Below are 19188 nucleotides of genomic sequence, written 5' to 3'. Positions count from 1 at the left end.
GTCCCTGAGGCCCCGCCCCGTCAGCCGGTCTCGGCGTACGCCTGGCTCAGCCCCGACCTTGCAGCGGCGCAGCGCGGGCGGGAGGCAGGGAGGAGCGGCGGGAGGAGCCGAGCGAGCACCGCGTCCGGCGCAGTCTCCAATGAGCAGCGCAGAACGTGTACCATAGACCCGAGCCCGCTGCGCGCCCCCTCCCACAGCTCACCTGGTGCCAGGTAACAGGTAAGGACAAGGAATCCCAGACCCCTGGTTTCGGGACCTTTCCAGACCAGGGTGCCCGGCCAGGCACGGGTTGGGGGGCGCCTGGGCACCCCTGCCTCGGTGGGAGTAGGCATCTTGGTTGAAGGTGGGAGCCTCCCTTGAGCCCTCCCGGCGCCCGCAGCCGCAGCTACCAGCCCCCATCCCTGCAGCATCTTTTCCGTGCTTGCAGGGCAAATGTTGCTTTTTTTTTTTTTTAACCCCCTGGGCGCTGCTGCCTCTTGGTAAATGTGGGAGGTGTAGGGGGATCCCGGGATGGCTGTCGTTCTCCCAGGACAGGGCTGGCGCGCCTTCTGAGGGCTTCTACTGTCCATGACGGAGCTTCCCAGGGATCCTTAGCACCAGGGCTTTGGCAGAGGCCTGGGGAGCTGGCCTGAGCCTGCTGACCTGGGCAAAGCCCTTTCCTCAGTCTCCCCAGCTGGCTAATGGACTGCCGCTACTCCCCGCCATCCACCCTGGCAGTGAGGCCTGTGGGTTCCCATGGGAGCCTCCTTTATTTCTGGGCCTCTGTTAAAAAAAGGCCTCCTCCCCCGGCCCGACATTAACTGAGACAGCTTTAAGCTGAGCTGACAGGATCCCCGCCTCTGCCCTACCCCCTGAGATGGGGTGGCTTCCATTCCCCTTTTCCAGATGGGGCAGGGCCAGGTGAGGAGAGGAGGCTTGGAGGAAGGGCACCTCGCACCTCACTTTGCCTCCCCTAGAGCCGAAAGCATTTGAGACAGCTTCTCAAGTCCCACCGTGAGGCTGGGCCCCACGTGGGGTACAGGAGGCTCAGCAGGGCTGAAATCAGGATGGACCCATGCAGACCCATGCAGACCCAGCCCAGTCCTGCCCCCGAGCCAGAGACCCCCAGCCATGCCTTCCCACCCAGTGAGCCTCAGTCAGCCAGTGCTTGCTGAGCAGCAAATGGAGTGGGCCTATCCAGGGCTGGGCTCAGCCGGGTTAAAAAGCTCACCATATCAGGGGTGAACCAAGGCCACTGGGCCACTCAAGTTCTTTGGACCCTTTTCTTGCAGTCCCTGAATAGCCTGGGCAGGGTCCCCCCACCCCCACCCCGAGAGGGACATGTGGGTCTCCATCCTGCCTTTGTCCTTTTTTTCATGTCACTTAACCTCTTCTGTCTCCCCAGCTGTAAAATGAAGCTGATGACCACAAGGTCCTCCCAGGGCAGTGGGGAGGCCTGGCTGCGTTGGGAGGTGCCAGGCACTTAGTAGGGCCCAGTGAAGGGTCTCTGTTGCAGCATCGTAATAAGTGCTAGCTATCGTCTCCTGGCCTTCTCTACAGCTGATGCCTAGAGATACCCCAACCAGCATCTTCTCTCCTGGGAAGAAAAGCCTTTGACAAGACCCCTGGTGGGGAAAGGGCCACCTGCTCATCCTGTGCCATTCCTTAGTGCGCAGAGTCAGGGTGAGCCACCCCTGTCTTCCTAGGCCTTGTCGGGCTCTGGTTGGGGCCTGTTCTGGCCACCACGTCCTTGTCTCTCGGGCCAAGCAGGTCACCCATGTGCCCACAATTTGTCCTCCAGCTCCACCTGGCCAAGCCCAGCGCATCCTCTGAGTCAGGTGGATGGAGAGCGGGGATGGACCTCTAAGCAGCCTTGGCTGGTGGTCATGCTTCTGCTCAGTGGCTTTAAAAATAATGGAGTAAACTGTCCCCACCGGGGACTGTAACCCGACCCAGGGCTGGTTCCACGCTGCTAGGAGCCTGGGGTAGAAGGACTCAACGCTTGTGGGCAGGGACCCAGGAGCTAGCAGTGCTCTGCCTCAGCCTGCAGGATGACCTGAGACAAGCCTCAGCCCCACCCTCTCTGAGCCTCAGTTTCCCCATCTGCAAAATATGGCTTTGGTAGTCTGTGATATGGGTGTTTAAAATTTTGTTTATTTGGGTGAAGATAAATAGGCTCCTCGGGGTGGGGGGCATGACTGGTACCCTGGGCTGTCGGGGGCTGGGGAAGGAATTCCCCCAGAGGCTGGGAGTCAAGTTGGCAGAGCCGGCCAAGGCCCTGGGCTGCTGTCCAGCCTTCGAGTCTCTTGCTGATCTGCCACCTATTCCGTTTCTGAGCCCCAGCCCCTTTCTGGGGACTAAGGGGCACCATGTGCCCACCACGAGGAGAGCAGCAGCTGAGGCGGCTGGCAGCACCTGGTGCAGCCGGCAGTGGCTTGGCTGGAAGGCCTGGAATGGCACCGGGCCAGGAGCTTCCCTCCCTGGGCTCTGACTGGAGCTCACCCACTCGCTCGCTCCCCAAGGCCTCTGCATTGCAGCAGACAGGAGCCTGTGTGAGCAGCTCAGGCAGGGCTGAGGATGGAGCGAGGACCTGGGCCGAGGGTGTCCAACCATCCTACCCACTTTCCCCTGCCCTTGACCCTCCTCAGCCCTGACCATCTTTGGAGGGGCAGCTGCTGACTAAGCAACTCTCGTCTCTGCGATGGGCTTCAATGTGTCCAGAGGCACAGGGTGAAAGCAGGGCCTAGACTTGGGGGTCATTATATCCCCCCACTCCGTTCCCCCTCTGCATCTCAGACCCCTTCTCAGCATCAGCAGGGGTTGTGCCTACTGCCTGGAGACGCTGTTTTAAAGGATTAGAGCTTTGGAGTTGAGAGTACAGATTTTGGAACTCAATGGACAGAGTTCACATCCCAGCTCCATCACTTCCTAGCTGTGTGACCCGGTGCAGGTCACTTAACCTCTCTGTGCCTCAGTTTTCCTAACTGTAAAATGGGGATAATGATAGGACCTACTTACAGGGTTCTGGTGAGTGCTGATGCATTTAAGTGCCTGGAGCAGTGCCAGACCAGTGTCAGCTCACGCCAGCTACTGTCATTGCCAGCAATTAGCCTCAGCAGCCTCATCACCTCTGCCGCCCATCCCCCTCTGCTTTGGACTGTTTTCCTTAGATGAACACTTCCCGGTAGCATTTTATTTTCTTTCTCCTTTTTCTTTTTAACCTCTTCTGTCTCCCTAGCTGTAAAATGACACTGATGACCAGAAGGTCCTCCCAGGGCAGTAGGGAGGCCTCCGCCCTATGCCCTCTGTCACCCAGGTCAGAGTGCAGTGGCACAATCTCAGCTCACTGCAACTTCCACCTCCCCGTTTCAAGTGATTCTCCTGCCTCAGCCTCCCAAGTTGCTGGGATTACAGGTGTGCACCACCATGCTCAGCTAATTTTTGTATTTTTTGTAGAGATGGGATTTCGTCATGTTGCCCAGGCTGGTCTTGAACTCGTGAGCTCAAGTGATCTGCCCATCTTGCCCTCCCAAAGTGTTGGGATTACAGGTGTGAGCCGGATTACACCATGCCCGGCCCCTGGTAGCATTTTCTATATTGAAAGTTTTCTTAGTTTAGGGGTGAAGAACACAGATTCTGGGCCCAGACACCTCTGAGTTCACATCACAGCTCTGCTATTCAGAAGCTGTGTAATCTTGGGCAAATCTTCACTTCTCTGGGTCTGTTTCTCCATCTGCTAAGTGGGAGGGATGAAAGTACCCTCACAAAGTTGCTGTGAGGATGAAATAGGTGAAGCCACCCGGATTTGAAGCACATGGCGCAGGGCAGGGCTCAGAGGAAGTGCAATGGTATACCCTGTCTGCTTGTGGTTGTTAGATACCTGCTGTGTGCAGGCACAGGTGGAGAGGCAGGCGCTGGGGTCCTGCACCCACTGCCTCAAGTCCTGGCTTGGGCCCTTGTTGACTGAATGTCTGGATCAGGTGATTCTGTCTCTCTGTGCCTTGATTTCCCCAATTGTAAATGGGAATATAGAAAACTTGGCCTCATGAGACTGTTTGAGTTTCCATTCATGCCACAGTGTGAGCGGTTTGGGCACCTGGGCACCAGAGCCTAGGGGAGAGGATCTCTCTCAGGATGGCCCCTTCCCAGTTACAACAGTCATCCCTCCTGATACCCAGCGCCTCTCCCTTCCTCTTGGGGGATCTAGAGCTCAGCCCATTTTGCAGATGGGACAACAAAAGGCCCAGGGGAGGAAGGACTGGACCTGAGACAGGAGGTAGCACCCAGAGACACACCCCAGCCAGTCCTAATCCCACCCTGGACTAGACCCACCGACAAACTCAGGCCCACTTTCCAGGTATCCCTGCAGCTCTGGGGAAGTCCTGAGGGACCCAGTGCTGGTAGGTGCCTTGGATAAAGCAGACATCAAGATTCAGAAAACCATAGGGACCTAGGGCTGGGCATGAGGGCCAACCTGGGTGGGAGGAAAAGATTCTGGAAACTTCCAAGCAGATGTCAAGGTTTCTGGATTGCCTTGCGGCTTGCAAGCCACCCCCATGGCCGTCAAATTCCCTCCTAGACTAAAATAGTTTATTTGGGATTGCAGAGATGGAAGGCCTCATGTAGAGAGGGGAAAAGTGGACCAACATTTATTAAGCACAACTGTATATGGTTGATTACAATCAGCAGTGATTATGCACCAGGCACTCTGCCCAGAAATGACACATTGAACCTCATGCTCACAGTTTGCACATGAGGTTCAGAGAAATTAGTGATAGTAGTGGTAATCAAGACAGCGGCTGTTTATTGAACTCTGCTTATCTAAGCTTCGTCCTCACTATGGCTGCAAAATCCTCCAGAAATTCCCCACCCTCTCTGACCTCATGGGGGCCTTCCCAAGAGACACTCCCGCCTCAGGTCTCTGGCAAGTTTCTGTCACCTGTGCAAAGTGCTTTTCCCCAGATAGCCACTTGGCAGACTTCCTTACCTGTTTCAAGTGTTGCTCAAGAGTTACCTTTTCAGTGAGGCCTTCTCTGGCTCCCTGTTTCAAATTGATCTCTGGCTGGGCATGGTGGCTCATGCCTGTAATCCCAGCACTTTGGGATGCCAAGGTGGGTGGATCACTTGAGGTCAGGAGTTTGAGACTAGGCTGGCCAACATGGTGAAACTCCATCTCTACTAAAAATACAAAAATTAGCTGGGCGTGGTGGCATGCACCTGTTGTCCCAGCTACCTGGGGGTGCTGAGGCTGGAGAATTGCTTGACCCTGGGAGACAGAGGTTGCAGTGACCCAAGACTGCACCACTGCACTCCAGACTGGGTGACAGAGTGAGACTCCATCTCAAAAATTAAATAAAAATAAATAAAATTGATCTCTCTCTTCCCTCACCCCATTCTTTTCACCCCACCTCTGTTTTCCGCAATAACCCTTATCTCTTTTTTTTAGTTAAACTTTTTTTCTTTCTTAGAGACAGGATCTTGCTCTATCACCAGGGCTGGAGTGCAATGGCATGATCATAGCTCACTGCAGCCTCAAACTCCCAGGCTGAAGCGATCCTCCCATGCTACTGGGACTACAGTGGCATGCTACCACACTCAGCTGATTTTCTTTTTTTAAAGACAGGATCTCACCTTGTTGCCCAGACTGGTCTCAAACTCCTGGCCTCAAGGGATCCTCCAACCTTGGTCTCCCAAGGTGCTGGGATTATAGGCATAAGCCACTATACCCGGCCAGCCCTCCTTATCCCTCAACACATCATTTCCTTATTATCTTTTTTATTTTTATTTTGGCGATGGAGTCTCTCCCTGTCACCCAGGCTGGAGGGCAGTGGTGTGATCTCAGCTCACTGCAACCTCTGCCTCCCGGGTTCAAGCAATTCTCCTGCCTCAGCCTCCTGAGTAGCTGAGACTACAGGTGCACACAACCACATCTGGCTAATTTTTGTATTTTTAGTGGAGATGGGGTTTTGCCATGTTGGCCAGACTGGTCTTGAACTCATGACCTCAGGTGATCCACTCACTTCCACCTCCCAAAGTGCTGGCGTTACAGGCATGAGCCACCCCACCAGGCCCATTTCCTTATTATCTGTCTCCTGCATGAGTATGTCATCTCCAGGACAGCAGTTATCTTTGTTATTTTTGTTCATGACACAAAGAACAAAGAACAGAGCCTGGCCACAGTGGGCACTCAGTAAGTATCCCTTGAATGAGTGGTATCCTCATAGCACCCCAGGAAGTTGATATTGCCATTTTACAGATGAGAAAACTAAGGCTCAGAGATGTCAAGTGACTTTCTCGAGGTCACACAGCCAGCGAGTGGCAAACCTAAACCCTTGCCCTGATGCTCGCTGTTGTCCCTACAGGTCTGGCTTCGCCCTGTGGACGATGATGGCCTTGCCCCCGTGAGCTACAACCTGGCCCTCAGCGCCCGCCGCCAGCCGGCAGGATGCGACTGTGGAAGGCAGTGGTGGTGACCTTGGCCTTCATGAGCGTGGATGTCTGCATGACCACGGCCATCTATGTCTTCAGCCACCTGGACCGCAGCCTGCTGGAGGACATCCGCCACTTCAACATCTTTGACTCGGTGCTGGACCTCTGGGCGGCCTGCCTGTACCGCAGCTGCCTGCTGCTGGGGGCCACCATTGGCGTGGCCAAGAACAGTGCACTGGGGCCCCGGCGGCTGCGGGCCTCGTGGCTGGTCATCACCCTCGTGTGCCTCTTCGTGGGCATCTACGCCATGGTGAAGCTGCTGCTATTCTCGGAGGTGCGCAGACCCATCCGAGACCCCTGGTTCTGGGCCCTGTTCGTGTGGACGTACCTCTCACTGGCTGCATCCTTTTTGCTCTGGTGGCTGCTGTCCACCGTGCGGCCGGGCACCCAGGCCCTGGAGCCAGGGGCAGCCACCGAGGCCGAGGGCTTCCCTGGGGGCAGCCAGCCGCTGCCCGAGCAGGCGTCTGGGGCCACGCTGCAGAAGCTGCTCTCCTACACCAAGCCTGACGTGGCCTTCCTCGTGGCTGCCTCCTTCTTCCTCATCGTGGCAGCTCTGGGTAAGTAAGGACTTCGGGGCCGGGCGACCACTAGGAAATCAAGTTAGGTGGGTATGACTGCCTTAGATTTTAAACATTTTACTTATATGGTTCAGACATCAAACTGATATGAAAAGGAAAATAGGACAGGCATGGTGGCTCACACCTATAATCCCAGCACTTTGGGAGATGGAAGTGGGAAGATCACTTAGCCCAGGAGTTCAAAACCAGCCTGGGCAACGTAGCGAGAACCAGTTTCTATTTAATGTAATTTGATTTAATTTATTATTTATTTGTTTGTTTGTTTATTTTCAAGATGGAGTCTTGCTCTGTCACCCAGGCTGCACTGCAGTGGCACAATCTCGGCTCACTGCAACCTCCGCCTCCCAGCTACTTGGGAGGCTGAGGCAGGAGAATCACTTGAAGCTGGGAGGCGTGCACCACACCCAGCTAATTAAACAAAAATTTTTTTTAGAGATGGGATCTCACAGTGTTGTCCAGGCTGATCTTGAACTCCTGGGCTCAAGTGATCCTCCCACACTGGCCTCTCAAAGCACTGGAATTATAGGTGCAAGCCACAGTGCCTAGCTGCGTTTCACTTCTAATTCTACCCTGACTATCCTGATCATCCTGTGCAGGGCTAGCTGCAGGAAAAGAATCCGGAAACCACCAGGTGGTGAGGAAAGCACTCTTCCTGACCCATTTCTTGTGTGTGTTCCCAGCTTTTCCTTATGCAGCTACAAGCACATCAGAAGAACAGGCGTCGCTCCCCCACCTCTCACCCACATTGTTTTATGTTTTGCTCTTTTCACTTAACAATATGTTCTGGAGTTTTGCCAACTAGTACCTCCCTGTTTTACTTGGATGCATAATATTCCATTGTGTGTCTACACCACAAGTTATTTAGCTGGTCTCCCACTGTTTGACTCTTGGGTTATTTTGAGCCTTTTCCTCTGAACATGAAAAATAATAATTATTATTATTTTAGACAAAGTCTTGCTCTGTCATCCAGGCTGGAGTGCAGTGGCACAAACTTGGCTCACCGCAACCTCTGTCTCCCGGGTTCAAGTGATTCTCCTGCCTCAGCCTCCCAAGTAGCTGGGATTACAGGCGCACACCACTATGTCGGGCTGATTTTTGTATTTTTAGTAGAGACGGGATTTCACCATGTTGGCCAGGCTGGTCTCGAACACTGAGTTCAAGCGATCCACCTGCCTTGGCCTCTCAAAGTGATGGGATTACAGGCATGAGCCACCGTGCTCGGCCGAATATGAATAATTCTGTCCATACACATTTCACGTGAATGTGGGTGGATCTGTAGGGTAAATTCCTAGAGCTGGGGTCATCAGAGGATAGACTAGAAAACCACAGAGGGGGTTGGGTACGGTGGCTCACGCTTGTAATTTCCAGCACTTTGGGAGGCCAAGGCGGGCAGATAACCTGAGGTCAGGGGTTTGAGACCAGCCTGGCCAACATGGTGAAACCCCATCTCTACTAAAAATACAAAAATTAGCCAGGTGTGGTGGCGGGCACCTGTGGTCCTAGCTGCTCGGGAGGCTGAGGCAGGAGAATCGCTTGTACCTGGGAGGCGGAGGTTGCAGTGAGCCGAGATCATGCCATTTGCACTGCAGCCTGGGCAACAAGAGTGAAACTCTGTCTCAAAAAAAAAAAAAAAGAAAACATAAGAGTGTGTTGCTCGTGGTAAGATGCAACTGTGAAACTTATTAATATTTTAGTTGTGTGTGCTTACGTGCAAGGGTGGCCTGGTTGGTGATGTGAAATGTATCTGTGCCTGTTACTTGTCCAAACAGTTTGAAAGCACCACTCAGCAACAGGGTGGGAAGGTGGCCCTGCAGGGTTGGAGTGCCACAGGTTCTGGGGGCAACAAGGCCTGGGTGCAAATCCCTGTCCTGCTTCCAACCCTACACGAGTTCTCCAGCCTTTCTGAGCTTCACTTCCCTCCTCTGTGGAATGAGGATTATTAGAGTCCTTATTTCCTGACATTTTAGATGTTGAAAAAAAAAAACAGACAAGAGAGCTGGGTGCAGTGGCTTATGTCTAATCCCAGCACTTCGGGAGGCCAAGGCTAGAGGATCTCTTGAGCCTAGAAGTTCAAGACCACCCTGGGCAACACAGCAAGACCCCATTTCTAAAAAAAAAAAAAAATTTTTAATTAGTTGGGCATGGTGATACATTACTGTAGCCCAGCTACTTGGGAGGCTAAGGTGGGAGGATCCCTTGAGCTCAGGAGTTTGAGGTTGTAGTGAGCTGTGATGGTGCCACTGCATTCCAGCCCAGGCAACAGAACAAGACCCTGTCTCTACAAAAAACAGGAGAAGGAATAAGTCCAGAGCTTGGCTTGTCATGGTAAGTGCTCAGGGATGTTAGCTATTATGAGTTTTAAAAATTTTAGGCCAGATACAGTGGCTCATGCCTATAATCCCAAGACTTTGGGAGGCCGAGGTTGGCAGATCACTTGAGGTCAGGAGTTTGAGACCAGACTAGCCAACATGGTGAAACCCCATCTCTACTAAAAATCCAAAAATTAGCCGATGTGTTGGCACACACCTGTAATCCCAGCTACTCGGGAGGCTGAGGCAGGAGAATCACTTGAACCTGGAAGGCAGAGGTTGCAGTGAGCCGAGATTGCACCCAGCCTGGGTAAGAAAGCGAGACTCCATCTCAAAAAAAAAAAAAATACAAAAGAAAGTAATAAAATAAAAATGTTAACTGACTGAGCGCGATGGCTCATGCCTGTAATCCCAGCACTTTGGGAGGCTGAGGCAGGCAGATCGCCTGAGATTAGAAGTTTGAGACCAGCCTGACCAACATGGTGAAACCCTGTCTCTACTAAAAGTACAAAAATCAGCTGGGCATGGTGGCAGGCACCTGTAAGCCAAGCTACTCAGAAGGCTGATGCAGGAAGAGCTCTTGAACCCAGGAGTTGGAGGCTGCAGTGAGCTGAGATGGTGCCACTGTACCCCAGCTGAAGCAACAGAGTGAGACTCTGTCTCAAAAAAACAAAAACCAAAAAAACCTATACATTCATGCTGGGCACAGTGGCTTATGCCTATAATCCTGGTACTTTGGGAGTCTGAGGCAGGAAGATCACTTGAGGCCAGGAGTTCAGGACCAAGCTGGCCAACATAGCAAGACCCTGTCATGCATTCACCCTCCTACCTCCCCTCCCAGGTCCTGAGCCCCTCAGGGGCAGGGACCAGGTCTGACTCATCCTGGATCCCAGTAGCTGGCACAGACGGGCTCACTGAATGAATAAATGAACAAAAGTATGAATGACTGTCGTGCCTGTGCAGGTAGATGGCACCCTATGCCATGACCTTGTTTACCCTGCCTGCTGGGGCCCTGCCGTCAGCTGCTGTGTGCTTGGGGAATGCAGACGTCCTCAAACACTGCTGAGCAGATTTGCCCAGCTTGCAGGATTCTATCAAGAGTCAGGCTCAGACTTGAGGCTCAGGCCCCCGACTTCATTGACAACTTTAGGCAAGTTATTAACCCGGCCAACGCTCGCTTGCCCATCCTGAAGTGAAGGCTTTGTTGGGGTATTGTGAGAATGAAGTGAGAGGAAGCTTGGTGCCTAGCAAAAGTAAGTACTTAATCAATGTTAGGGCCGGGCACAATGGCACATACCTGTGATCCCAGCTACTTGGGTGGCCAAGGAGGGAGGGTTGCTTTGGCTCAGGAGTTTGAGACCAGCCCGGGCAACATAGCAAGACCCCATCTCAAAAAGAAAAATTAGGTACTACGATAATTAATGATTATTTTTCAATCAACAAGCATTCAGCAATGCCCAGCTTTTCTGTACCCTTGGAATCTTAAAGAAACAAAAAAGGGCCAGGTATAGTGGCTCCCGCTCGTAAACCCAGCACTTTGGGAAGCCAAAGTGGGTGGATTACGAGGTCAGGAGATCGAGACCACCCTGGCTATCACAGTGAAACCCTGTCTCTACTAAAAATACAAAAAATTAGCCTAGCATGTTGGTGGGCATCTGTAATCCCAGCCACTCGGGAGACTGAGGTAGGAGAATTGTTTGAACCCGGGAGGCAGAGGTTGCAGTGAGCTGAGGTTGTGCCACTGCACTCCAGCCTGGGTGACAGAGTGAGACTCCATCTCAAAAAAAAAAAGATGTATGGGGTAAGAGCACTCCAGGCAGAAGGACCAGTGTACAAAGGTCCTGAGGCAGAAAGGTGCTCTCTGTTCAAGAGCAGAGACTGGTTAGCTGGAGCAGAGGGAATGAGATGGGGCAGGGAGAAGACAAGGTCGCCGCTAGGAGCTCAGTCACGCAGGCCTCTGTGGGCTACTGTGAAGACTTTTGCTCTTACAGTCTCACTGGATGAGATGGGGGCTTTGTACTGTTTTGAGCCGAGGGGCAACAAGGTTTGAGTTAGTTCCAATAGGATCCTGCTGTCTGCTCTGTGGACAGGCTGATACCAGCAAAGTTGAGAGCAGGCTACTGAGATAGTCCCAGTGAAGTTAATGACTTGGACCAGGGTCGAGGCAGTAGAGGCAGTGAAGGTGGTCTGTTTCTGGGGATGGTCTGAAAGCAAGACTGAGTATTTGCTGGTGCATTGGAGAGTTTCATGTAATTCTTGTGCAGATTTGGCAGGAGAGTCTCAGGCATGCTTTGCACAGCACCCGGTACCCAGTAAGGAAATTATTAGCATTGGTGCTTGCTGGAATCAAAATGCGGTCACAGCTCACCATTACCTTCTTCTTTTCTATGGGTAAACTGAGGCAGAAATTCAGGCTGGCTGGAACTCCGCAGCCTCAGCTGGAGACCCCATCTGGTTGAGGAATGTGAGGACACAGGCCCTCTAGACTGCCACCTCATGGCCCCAGCAGAGGGCACCAGAACTGCACAGGAAGTCTTGCTGTCTAAGCGTCTGAGCCAGGTCAGATGGCCCTAGCCAGACCTGCCGGGGTTTCATTCACTAACCTTTACTGAGCACCTACTGTAGCCCCAGTCCCAAACCTGGCTCTGCTCATGGAAGGAATTTCAGTGGAAACAGGTCCTGGGATGAACAAGGGCCTGGTCTGGTGACACCACTACTTCCGTAAGAGGAGAGTGGGCGATGTGGATTATCAGCGGGACAGTCTCGTTTCTGCTGCTATAACAGAATTCCATAGACTGGGTCATTCAGAAACAGCAGAAACTGATTTCTCACTGCTCTGGAGGCTGGGAAGTCCCAGATCAAGGTCTTGGCAGGTTTGGTGTTATGAGGGCCACGTTCTGCTTCCAAGATGGTCTGTTGTTGCCTTGTCCTCACACTGCAGAAGGTGGAAGGGTGAAAGATGGCAGACCTAGGCTCATAAGCCCTTTGAAAAGGGCCCTCATCCCATCCTGGAGAGCTCTGCCCTCATGACTTAATCACATCACATTGGCGATTACGTTTCAGTATATGAATTTTGAGGGATTCATCCAGACCACAGCAGGAAGGAGAAAAGAAAGAGCCCCCAGATTGGAAGCCAGTTTAGGTTTGAGTCTCAGCCTTTCCCTTACTTGCTGTGTGACCTGGAGTAAATTTCTCAGCCTCTCTGAGTCTCCCATTCCACCCCAGGATTGTTGTGAAAACACAGGCAAATGGGTAGGAAAGTACCTGGCAAGGCGTCAAGTGCCGCACCAGGAGGGGTGGGGTGGCAATTCCAGCATTGCTTGAACCAGAATTGCAACATCTTCTAGGGTTCTAGAATTTGGACTCTGAACCCAGTGAGAAGAATGAAATCAACTTTGGCATCAGTCAGCCGCTGATTGCCGTGTGGCCTGGGCGAGTCTTCTCATTCAACTTCACTGTCAGCCGGGCACTGTGGCCAGGCCTGTAATGCCAGCACTTTGGGAGGCTGAGGTGGGTGGATCACTTGAGCCCAGGAGTTAGAGACCAGCCTGGGCAACATGGCAAAACCTCGTCTCTACAAAAAAATACAAAAAATTAGCTAGGTGTGGTGGCATGTGCCTGTAGTCCCAGCTACTCGGGAGTCTGAGATGGGAGGATCAACTGAGCCCAGGACGTTGAGGCTGCACTCCAGCCTGGGCGACAGGAATAAGACCCTGTCTCAAAAAGAAAAAAGAAAGAAAAACAAATTAACTTTTCTCATCTGTAAAATGGGGGTGATCCCAGGGCCTGCTCCAAAGGGAATGAAACAAATGTCGGAAGCGGTGGCTCAGGCCTATAATCCCAGTGCTTTGGGAGGCCAAGGTGGGAGGATGGCTTCAACCGAGGAGGTTGAGACCAGCATAGGCAACATAGTAAGACCCCTGTCTCTACAAAAAAAAAAAAAAAAATTAGCCTGGCATGTTGGCACATGCTGGTATTCCCTACTCAGGAGGCTGAGAAGGGAAGATCACCTGAGCCCAGGGGTTTGATGCTGTAGTGAGCTGTGATTGGCCTGGGTGACAGAGCGAGATCCTGTTTCAAAAAAGAAGAGAAAGAAGCATCCTGCGAGAGCCACGGCTTGATGCCTGGCAGCCTATAAATAAGAACAGCCAGGCTGCATGGATGCAAGGCCCAGTGCTTCCCTGTTCTCTGAGGAGGGGACATTAGGGACCCTGGGGCCCCACGATGGACAGCAGGAGCGTTCCGAGGGAGGAAAGCCCACTGGTGGAGCGGGCAGAGGGGCGGTTGTGTGGGCCTCTGGAACCTCAGGAGGAAGGGTGCAGGCTCTCCTGGCTGCACACGCCCCTGAGGCCGCCCTGCCTCCCCCAGGAGAGACCTTCCTGCCCTACTACACAGGCCGCGCCATTGACGGCATCGTCATCCAGAAAAGCATGGATCAGTTCAGCACGGCTGTCATCGTCGTGTGCCTGCTGGCCATTGGCAGGTAGCCGGCTCAACCCCACACCCTGCCCGCAGACCCCCGCCTGCACCAGGGAGGGAAGGAAGACAGGGGCCAGGGAAGCCCTGGAAATGCCCCTGGTGGGCCTGCCCCTCAGCCGGTCGCCCTGGGAACCAGCTTCCACACTGATTTAGAGCACCCTAGAACCACACCCTCTGGTCCCTGAAAAGGGCTTCAGTGCTCAGGGTTCCCCACTCATCCTCCCCAGCTGTTTTCCAAGCAGGAATCTGGTCCCAAAACAGTACCAGCTTTGTCTGAGCTGTTCTGGAAAGGCGAAGGGTCTGGCTGGCACATTTGGGTCTGTTGCCCCACCACTGTCCTCTTTGCCCTCACCTTGTGGGGGGGCTCCTGCTGGGAATGAGGGGGACCCCACGGGGCGCCAGCCCTGGAGCAGGGCTGCGGTGGGGCTCCCACACCTGCCAGCAGCGGGAGGGGGCAGCCGGGTGTGGTCACTGGTCTGGACGGACGTCGTGCTATAACATCTCTTATCTGCAATTAGCTCATTTGCCGCAGGTATTCGGGGCGGCATTTTTACCCTCATATTTGCCAGACTGAACATTCGCCTTCGAAACTGTCTGTTCCGCTCACTGGTGTCCCAGGAGACAAGCTTCTTTGATGAGAATCGCACAGGTTGGTCCTCCCAGTGCCCTAGGTGTCCTGGGGGCCGGCCTCGCCCCGGCGGGCTTGCCTGGCTCCGAGGAATGAAATGGGTGTGTGGGTGGTCTCAACCCTCTGCCTTCTCCTCCTGCTGTTAGTTCAGGCTGGAACACCCTGGGCTTGGCCTGTGTCCTGGGAGCTTGCTTGCTCACTGAGGTTTTGGTGTGGGCTGCGGCCTCTGTGAGGCCCTGGCCAGGCCACCCGAGCTCCCTGCAGGGGCCAAGGCCTTGCTTTCCATTGCCCTATGGAAACCACCAGGGGCAGCACTACTCATGTCTGTGGCTGGCAGAAACCCCGCTCCCATGGGAGTCAGCGGGTGGGGGCCAGGGACCAGAACAGGAAAGACGAAAGAGTATCCACTGAAATCCAAGCTCTGAGACACACCGGCCTGGGCCCAAGCCCTGAGTCCTCCACTCACAAACTTCACTTCTCTGAGCCTCTGTTTTCTTGTCTGTAAAATGGGAACATTGATAGTAGCCACCCCGTGGGGTCCTTATAAAGCTCTTAGCCCAGTCTCCAACTTAGGTAGGAAGTATCTGTGCTTTCTGCCCGCCACCAGCCAGCCTGTTACTTCTCTAGAAGGGAAAAGGAGTTACCCCCCTGCCAGTGATAAGGAGGAAACATAGCTTTGAAGTCTGGCTCAGTCACGGACAGGCCCTGTGACTCTAAGCGAGCCCCAGCCTCCTCTGCTGGGGCTCTCAGAACAGTGGGATGTCATGAAGCTTAAGCAAGATGCTGGTGACTGGGATTGGCTCAGAGTAGCCCTCGAGGGGTATCCGCTCTTCTCTCCCACCCCCAACCCCGCCCACAGGTAGGGAGGCCTGGCTTCCCAGTGTCTGTCTCAGAGGCCCCTTAGCGTCCCCCGCTGCCACCCCCGAGGCCCGGGTTGCTGCAGCGGGAGCTGAGCCACATGTGTTCCAGGGGACCTCATCTCCCGCCTGACCTCGGACACCACCATGGTCAGCGACCTGGTCTCCCAGAACATCAACATCTTCCTACGGAACACGGTCAAGGTCACGGGTGTGGTGGTCTTCATGTTCAGCCTCTCGTGGCAGCTCTCCTTGGTCACCTTCATGGGTTTCCCCATCATCATGATGGTCTCCAACATCTATGGCAAGTACTACAAGGTAGGCCCGCCTCGTCCCTGCTGGGGGCTATGTGCCCTGGAAGCCCCCAAACGTCCCCTTAGGACGGGCCCAAGGCCACTAAGGGCTAGCAGAGGACTGTTTTTTGTTGGTTGGTTGTTTTGAGATGGAGCCTCGCTCTGTCGCCAGGCTGGAATGCAGTGACACGATCTTGGCTCATTGCAACCTCTGGTTTCCTGATTCAAGCGACTCTCCTGCCTCAGCCTCCGAATAGTTGAGATTACAGGCACGCGCCACCACACCAGGCTAATTTTTGTATTTTTAGTAGAGATGGGTTTTCACCATGTTGGCCAGGATGGTCTCGATCTCCTGACCTTGTGATCTGCCTGTCTCGGCCTCCCAAAGTGCTGGGGTTACAAGTGTGAGCCATGGCACACAGCCTGAGGACTGGTCTTGAGGCTGTGTTTGCATTCATTCATTCATTTGTTCGCTCATCCAGTGAGTAATTATTGAGCACCTGCTATGTCCCAGGCACTGGGATACATCAGTGAAACAGACAAGGCTCCTGCCTTCCTGGAACTTACATTCTAGTGGCAGAGACAGATACTAGGTACCAACAGCCTAAAGAATGAGAATCCACAATACATAAAAGAGGGTCAATGCTAAGGAGATACATGAAGTGAGGAGGAGAGGGATTGGGAGCATCAGGGGTGGTTGCAATTTTAAATTGGACTGGCTGGCTGGGCCTGGTGGCTCATGCCTGTAATCCCAGAACTTTGGGAGGCAGAGGTGGGAGGACCTCGTGAGCCCAGGAGCTCAAGACAAGCTTGTGCAATGTAGCAAGACCCCCCGTCTCTACAAAAAAACTTTTAAAAATTATATGGGCTTGGTGGTGCATGCCTGTGGTCCCAGCTACCTGGGAGGCTGAGGTGGGAGGATCGCCTGAGCCCAGGAGGTCAAGCTGTAGTGGGCTGTGATCATGCCACTGTACTCCAGCCTGGGTGACAGAGTGAGACCCTGTCTCTAAAGTGAATGAATAAATACAAGTTAAATAGGTCTTGCTGAGAAGGGGACATTTGAGCAAGGGTCTGAAGGAGGCGGGCGTCTCGGGAGGTCCGTGCTGGGCAAAAGGCACAGCCAGTGCAGAGGCCCCAGGTTGGAACGTGCCTGTGCGTATGTGGGGGCAGGACGGGCCCCCGTGATGCTGTCATGGGCAGCCTCCTGTCCCCTCTGGCCACCCCCCAGCACTGCCTCTGCTTCAGAGCTAGGCCCGGGAGTCAGGTTTGACCTTACTCGCCTCCTGTGTCCTGAATGGGTGGGTGCCCCCGAACCCTAAGGGACAGACAGGCTGGGTTCAAACAGGCAGGGCTGTGACCCTGTGACAGGTGCAGGCAGCCCCCCTGCAGTCATCCAGGCCCACAGGGTACTTCTGAGCCGGGCTGGATGGATGATGGCCTCCACGTGGTGTCGTGTAAGTCACTGTCACAGCTCCATTGGAGTCTTTGGTGTTGGTGACCTGAGACCAGGGTAACAAAGGAAGCCGGCTCGGTAAGGCCGTTCCCCACAGCCTTCTCCAGCCACACAGGAGGGACCTCTTCCCGAAGTTCCAGGTCACGAGCCTCCCCGCTGTCCTCACCGGGATGAGAAAGTAAAACTATTCACTGGAGTCTGAGCCATTTCTGGCACTCTGCTCCCCACCCCTTGCTTCCGGCCTTCCCACCAGCCCCTGGGACAGAGCAGGAAACCCTGGAGCTCCCCCTCAGCCCCCACCTCTGTGTTCACTGCAGGCCCCGCCTTTGAATTCAGCTAAGGGAGGCCTCAGGAAGGCTCTGTTTGGGTTTTCCACCCCATACCTGAATGTGTTGTGAGTAGCCAGCGAGTCAGCTCCACAAGCCACACACACTGCCCGTGGCCAGGCATGACTCAGGCAAGGTGTGGCTCCTCCCGGGGCACCCTGCATGCTTCCTGTGGCCCGGGCGTGACACGTGGTCATGGGACACGCCAGTGCACGTTCCTGTCCTGGCCTCTCGGGCAGCCTTCCTGGCTGGCTTGAGAATCAGAGCATGGGGACGCCTGCAAAGTATGAACAGCCCCACACAGGGGCCTCTTCCAGGACTCTGGTGAACAGCAGCCTGGTGGCTGCACATTTGGGGCCACTTCTGAGCTCTGCCTGTGGTTAAACGTACATGATGTGAGCAGATTTCACAACCCATGGCCCCTGCCACCATCTAGAACTTGGCTGGGAGCTCTGGAATCTCTGTGCCAACCCTCGGGCTCTCACATAATTTATGTTGATTATGTTAACGGTGCCCCTTTAATAGTTGGTGTTTCTTGTATAGTGTACAACCCGAACAACCATCCAGGGCATCCCTGGCCTTAGGTCAGCACTGGGTCAGGTGTTGTAGCCCCTTTTCTGAAAGGATTACCAAAAACTGGCCACAAATAACCTCTTTTGAATACTGGGGATGACTTCATGATCAGCACCCCCTATCCTTCAGGACCTGAAACCCCAAGAGCCTCTCTGGAGTTGACTATCTGGGTGTGTCAGATTGAGCCAGAAGGAGATAGGGGAGAGAGAGCTAGATCTTGTCTCTTTGTCCCAGGAGCCTCTTGCATAGACCCGTTGCCGGCAAAGCATGGAAAAACCCAGAGAAGCCTGGGGGCTCCAGTAGATAGCGAGGCTGTTTTGGGGTCTCCTCTTTCTTGTCCCCCTCCTGTTCATAGAGGCTCTCTAAAGAGGTCCAGAATGCCCTGGCCAGAGCGAGCAACACGGCCGAGGAGACCATCAGCGCCATGAAGACCGTCCGGAGTTTCGCCAATGAGGAGGAGGAGGCGGAGGTGTACCTGCGGAAGCTGCAGCAGGTGTACAAGCTGAACAGGAAGGAGGCGGCCGCCTATATGTACTACGTCTGGGGCAGTGGAGTACGTGCCCCTGGGCCCAGGCAGCTCTGGCTGTGGAGGGATGGGAGGCAAACATGGGGGAAGCCCTCAAGCTAGGACATGAGCCCTGCGTGTTGGCAGCAAGCTGCTGGAGAATCTTTCTTCTTTTTTTTTAAATGAGACATAGTCTCGCTCTGTCCCCCAGGCTGGAGCGCAGTGGCGCGATCTCAGCTCACTCCAACCTCTGCCTCCTGGGTTCAAGCGATTCACCTGCCTCAGCCTCCCATGTATCGGGGACCACAGGCACCTGCCACCATGCCTGGCTAGTTTTTATAGTTTTGATAGAGATGGGGTTTCACCATGTTGGCTGGGCTGGTCTTGAACTCCTGAGCTCATGTGATCCGCCTGCCTTGGCCTCCCAAAGTGCTAGGATTACAGAGTGAGTCACCTCTCCCAGCTGAGAATCTTTCCTGGCTTTCCAGGAAGCAATGCAGCCTCTTGTCTCCCTCTCACCTGGGTGTGGGGTGGCAGGGTGGGAGCTTTCTTTTCCCAGCTGGGGAAACATCCTTGCTGAGGCAGGAAGTCAGCAGGTCCCTAGGCCACTTTCGGGCAGGTCTCATGTCATAGCCACACACACCTCCGACAGTGTCTGGTGCGCTCCCAGGGGTGAGTCACAACCGCTCCATGGAGGATGGGGAGCACTTGGATCATGT

The 19188-nt window shown here is 54.1% G+C and overlaps 1 protein-coding gene across 3 annotated transcripts in view; it reads left to right on the top strand.

Moving 5' to 3' along the window:
* ABCB9 (ATP binding cassette subfamily B member 9) overlaps positions 1 to 19188 on the top strand; it is a 37122-nt gene continuing 17934 nt past the window's right edge. For all 3 annotated transcript variants that reach the window (XM_032243240.1, XM_032243231.1, XM_032243223.1), the window contains exons 1-6: positions 1 to 219; positions 6342 to 7025; positions 13724 to 13838; positions 14353 to 14483; positions 15432 to 15637; positions 18320 to 18517. In XM_032243240.1, coding sequence (XP_032099131.1) covers positions 6425 to 7025; positions 13724 to 13838; positions 14353 to 14483; positions 15432 to 15637; positions 18320 to 18517 — 1251 coding nt within the window. In that variant the 5' untranslated portion in view covers positions 1 to 219; positions 6342 to 6424. The remainder of the gene's footprint in view (positions 220 to 6341; positions 7026 to 13723; positions 13839 to 14352; positions 14484 to 15431; positions 15638 to 18319; positions 18518 to 19188) is intronic.

Source organism: Sapajus apella, unplaced genomic scaffold (genome assembly GCF_009761245.1).
Source record: "Sapajus apella isolate SASKATOON/1434 unplaced genomic scaffold, GSC_monkey_1.0 scaffold2, whole genome shotgun sequence".
Lineage (NCBI taxonomy): Eukaryota > Metazoa > Chordata > Mammalia > Primates > Cebidae > Sapajus > Sapajus apella.
Note: the sequence above shows the minus strand (reverse complement) of the source record. Positions and strands in the feature narration are given on the sequence as shown.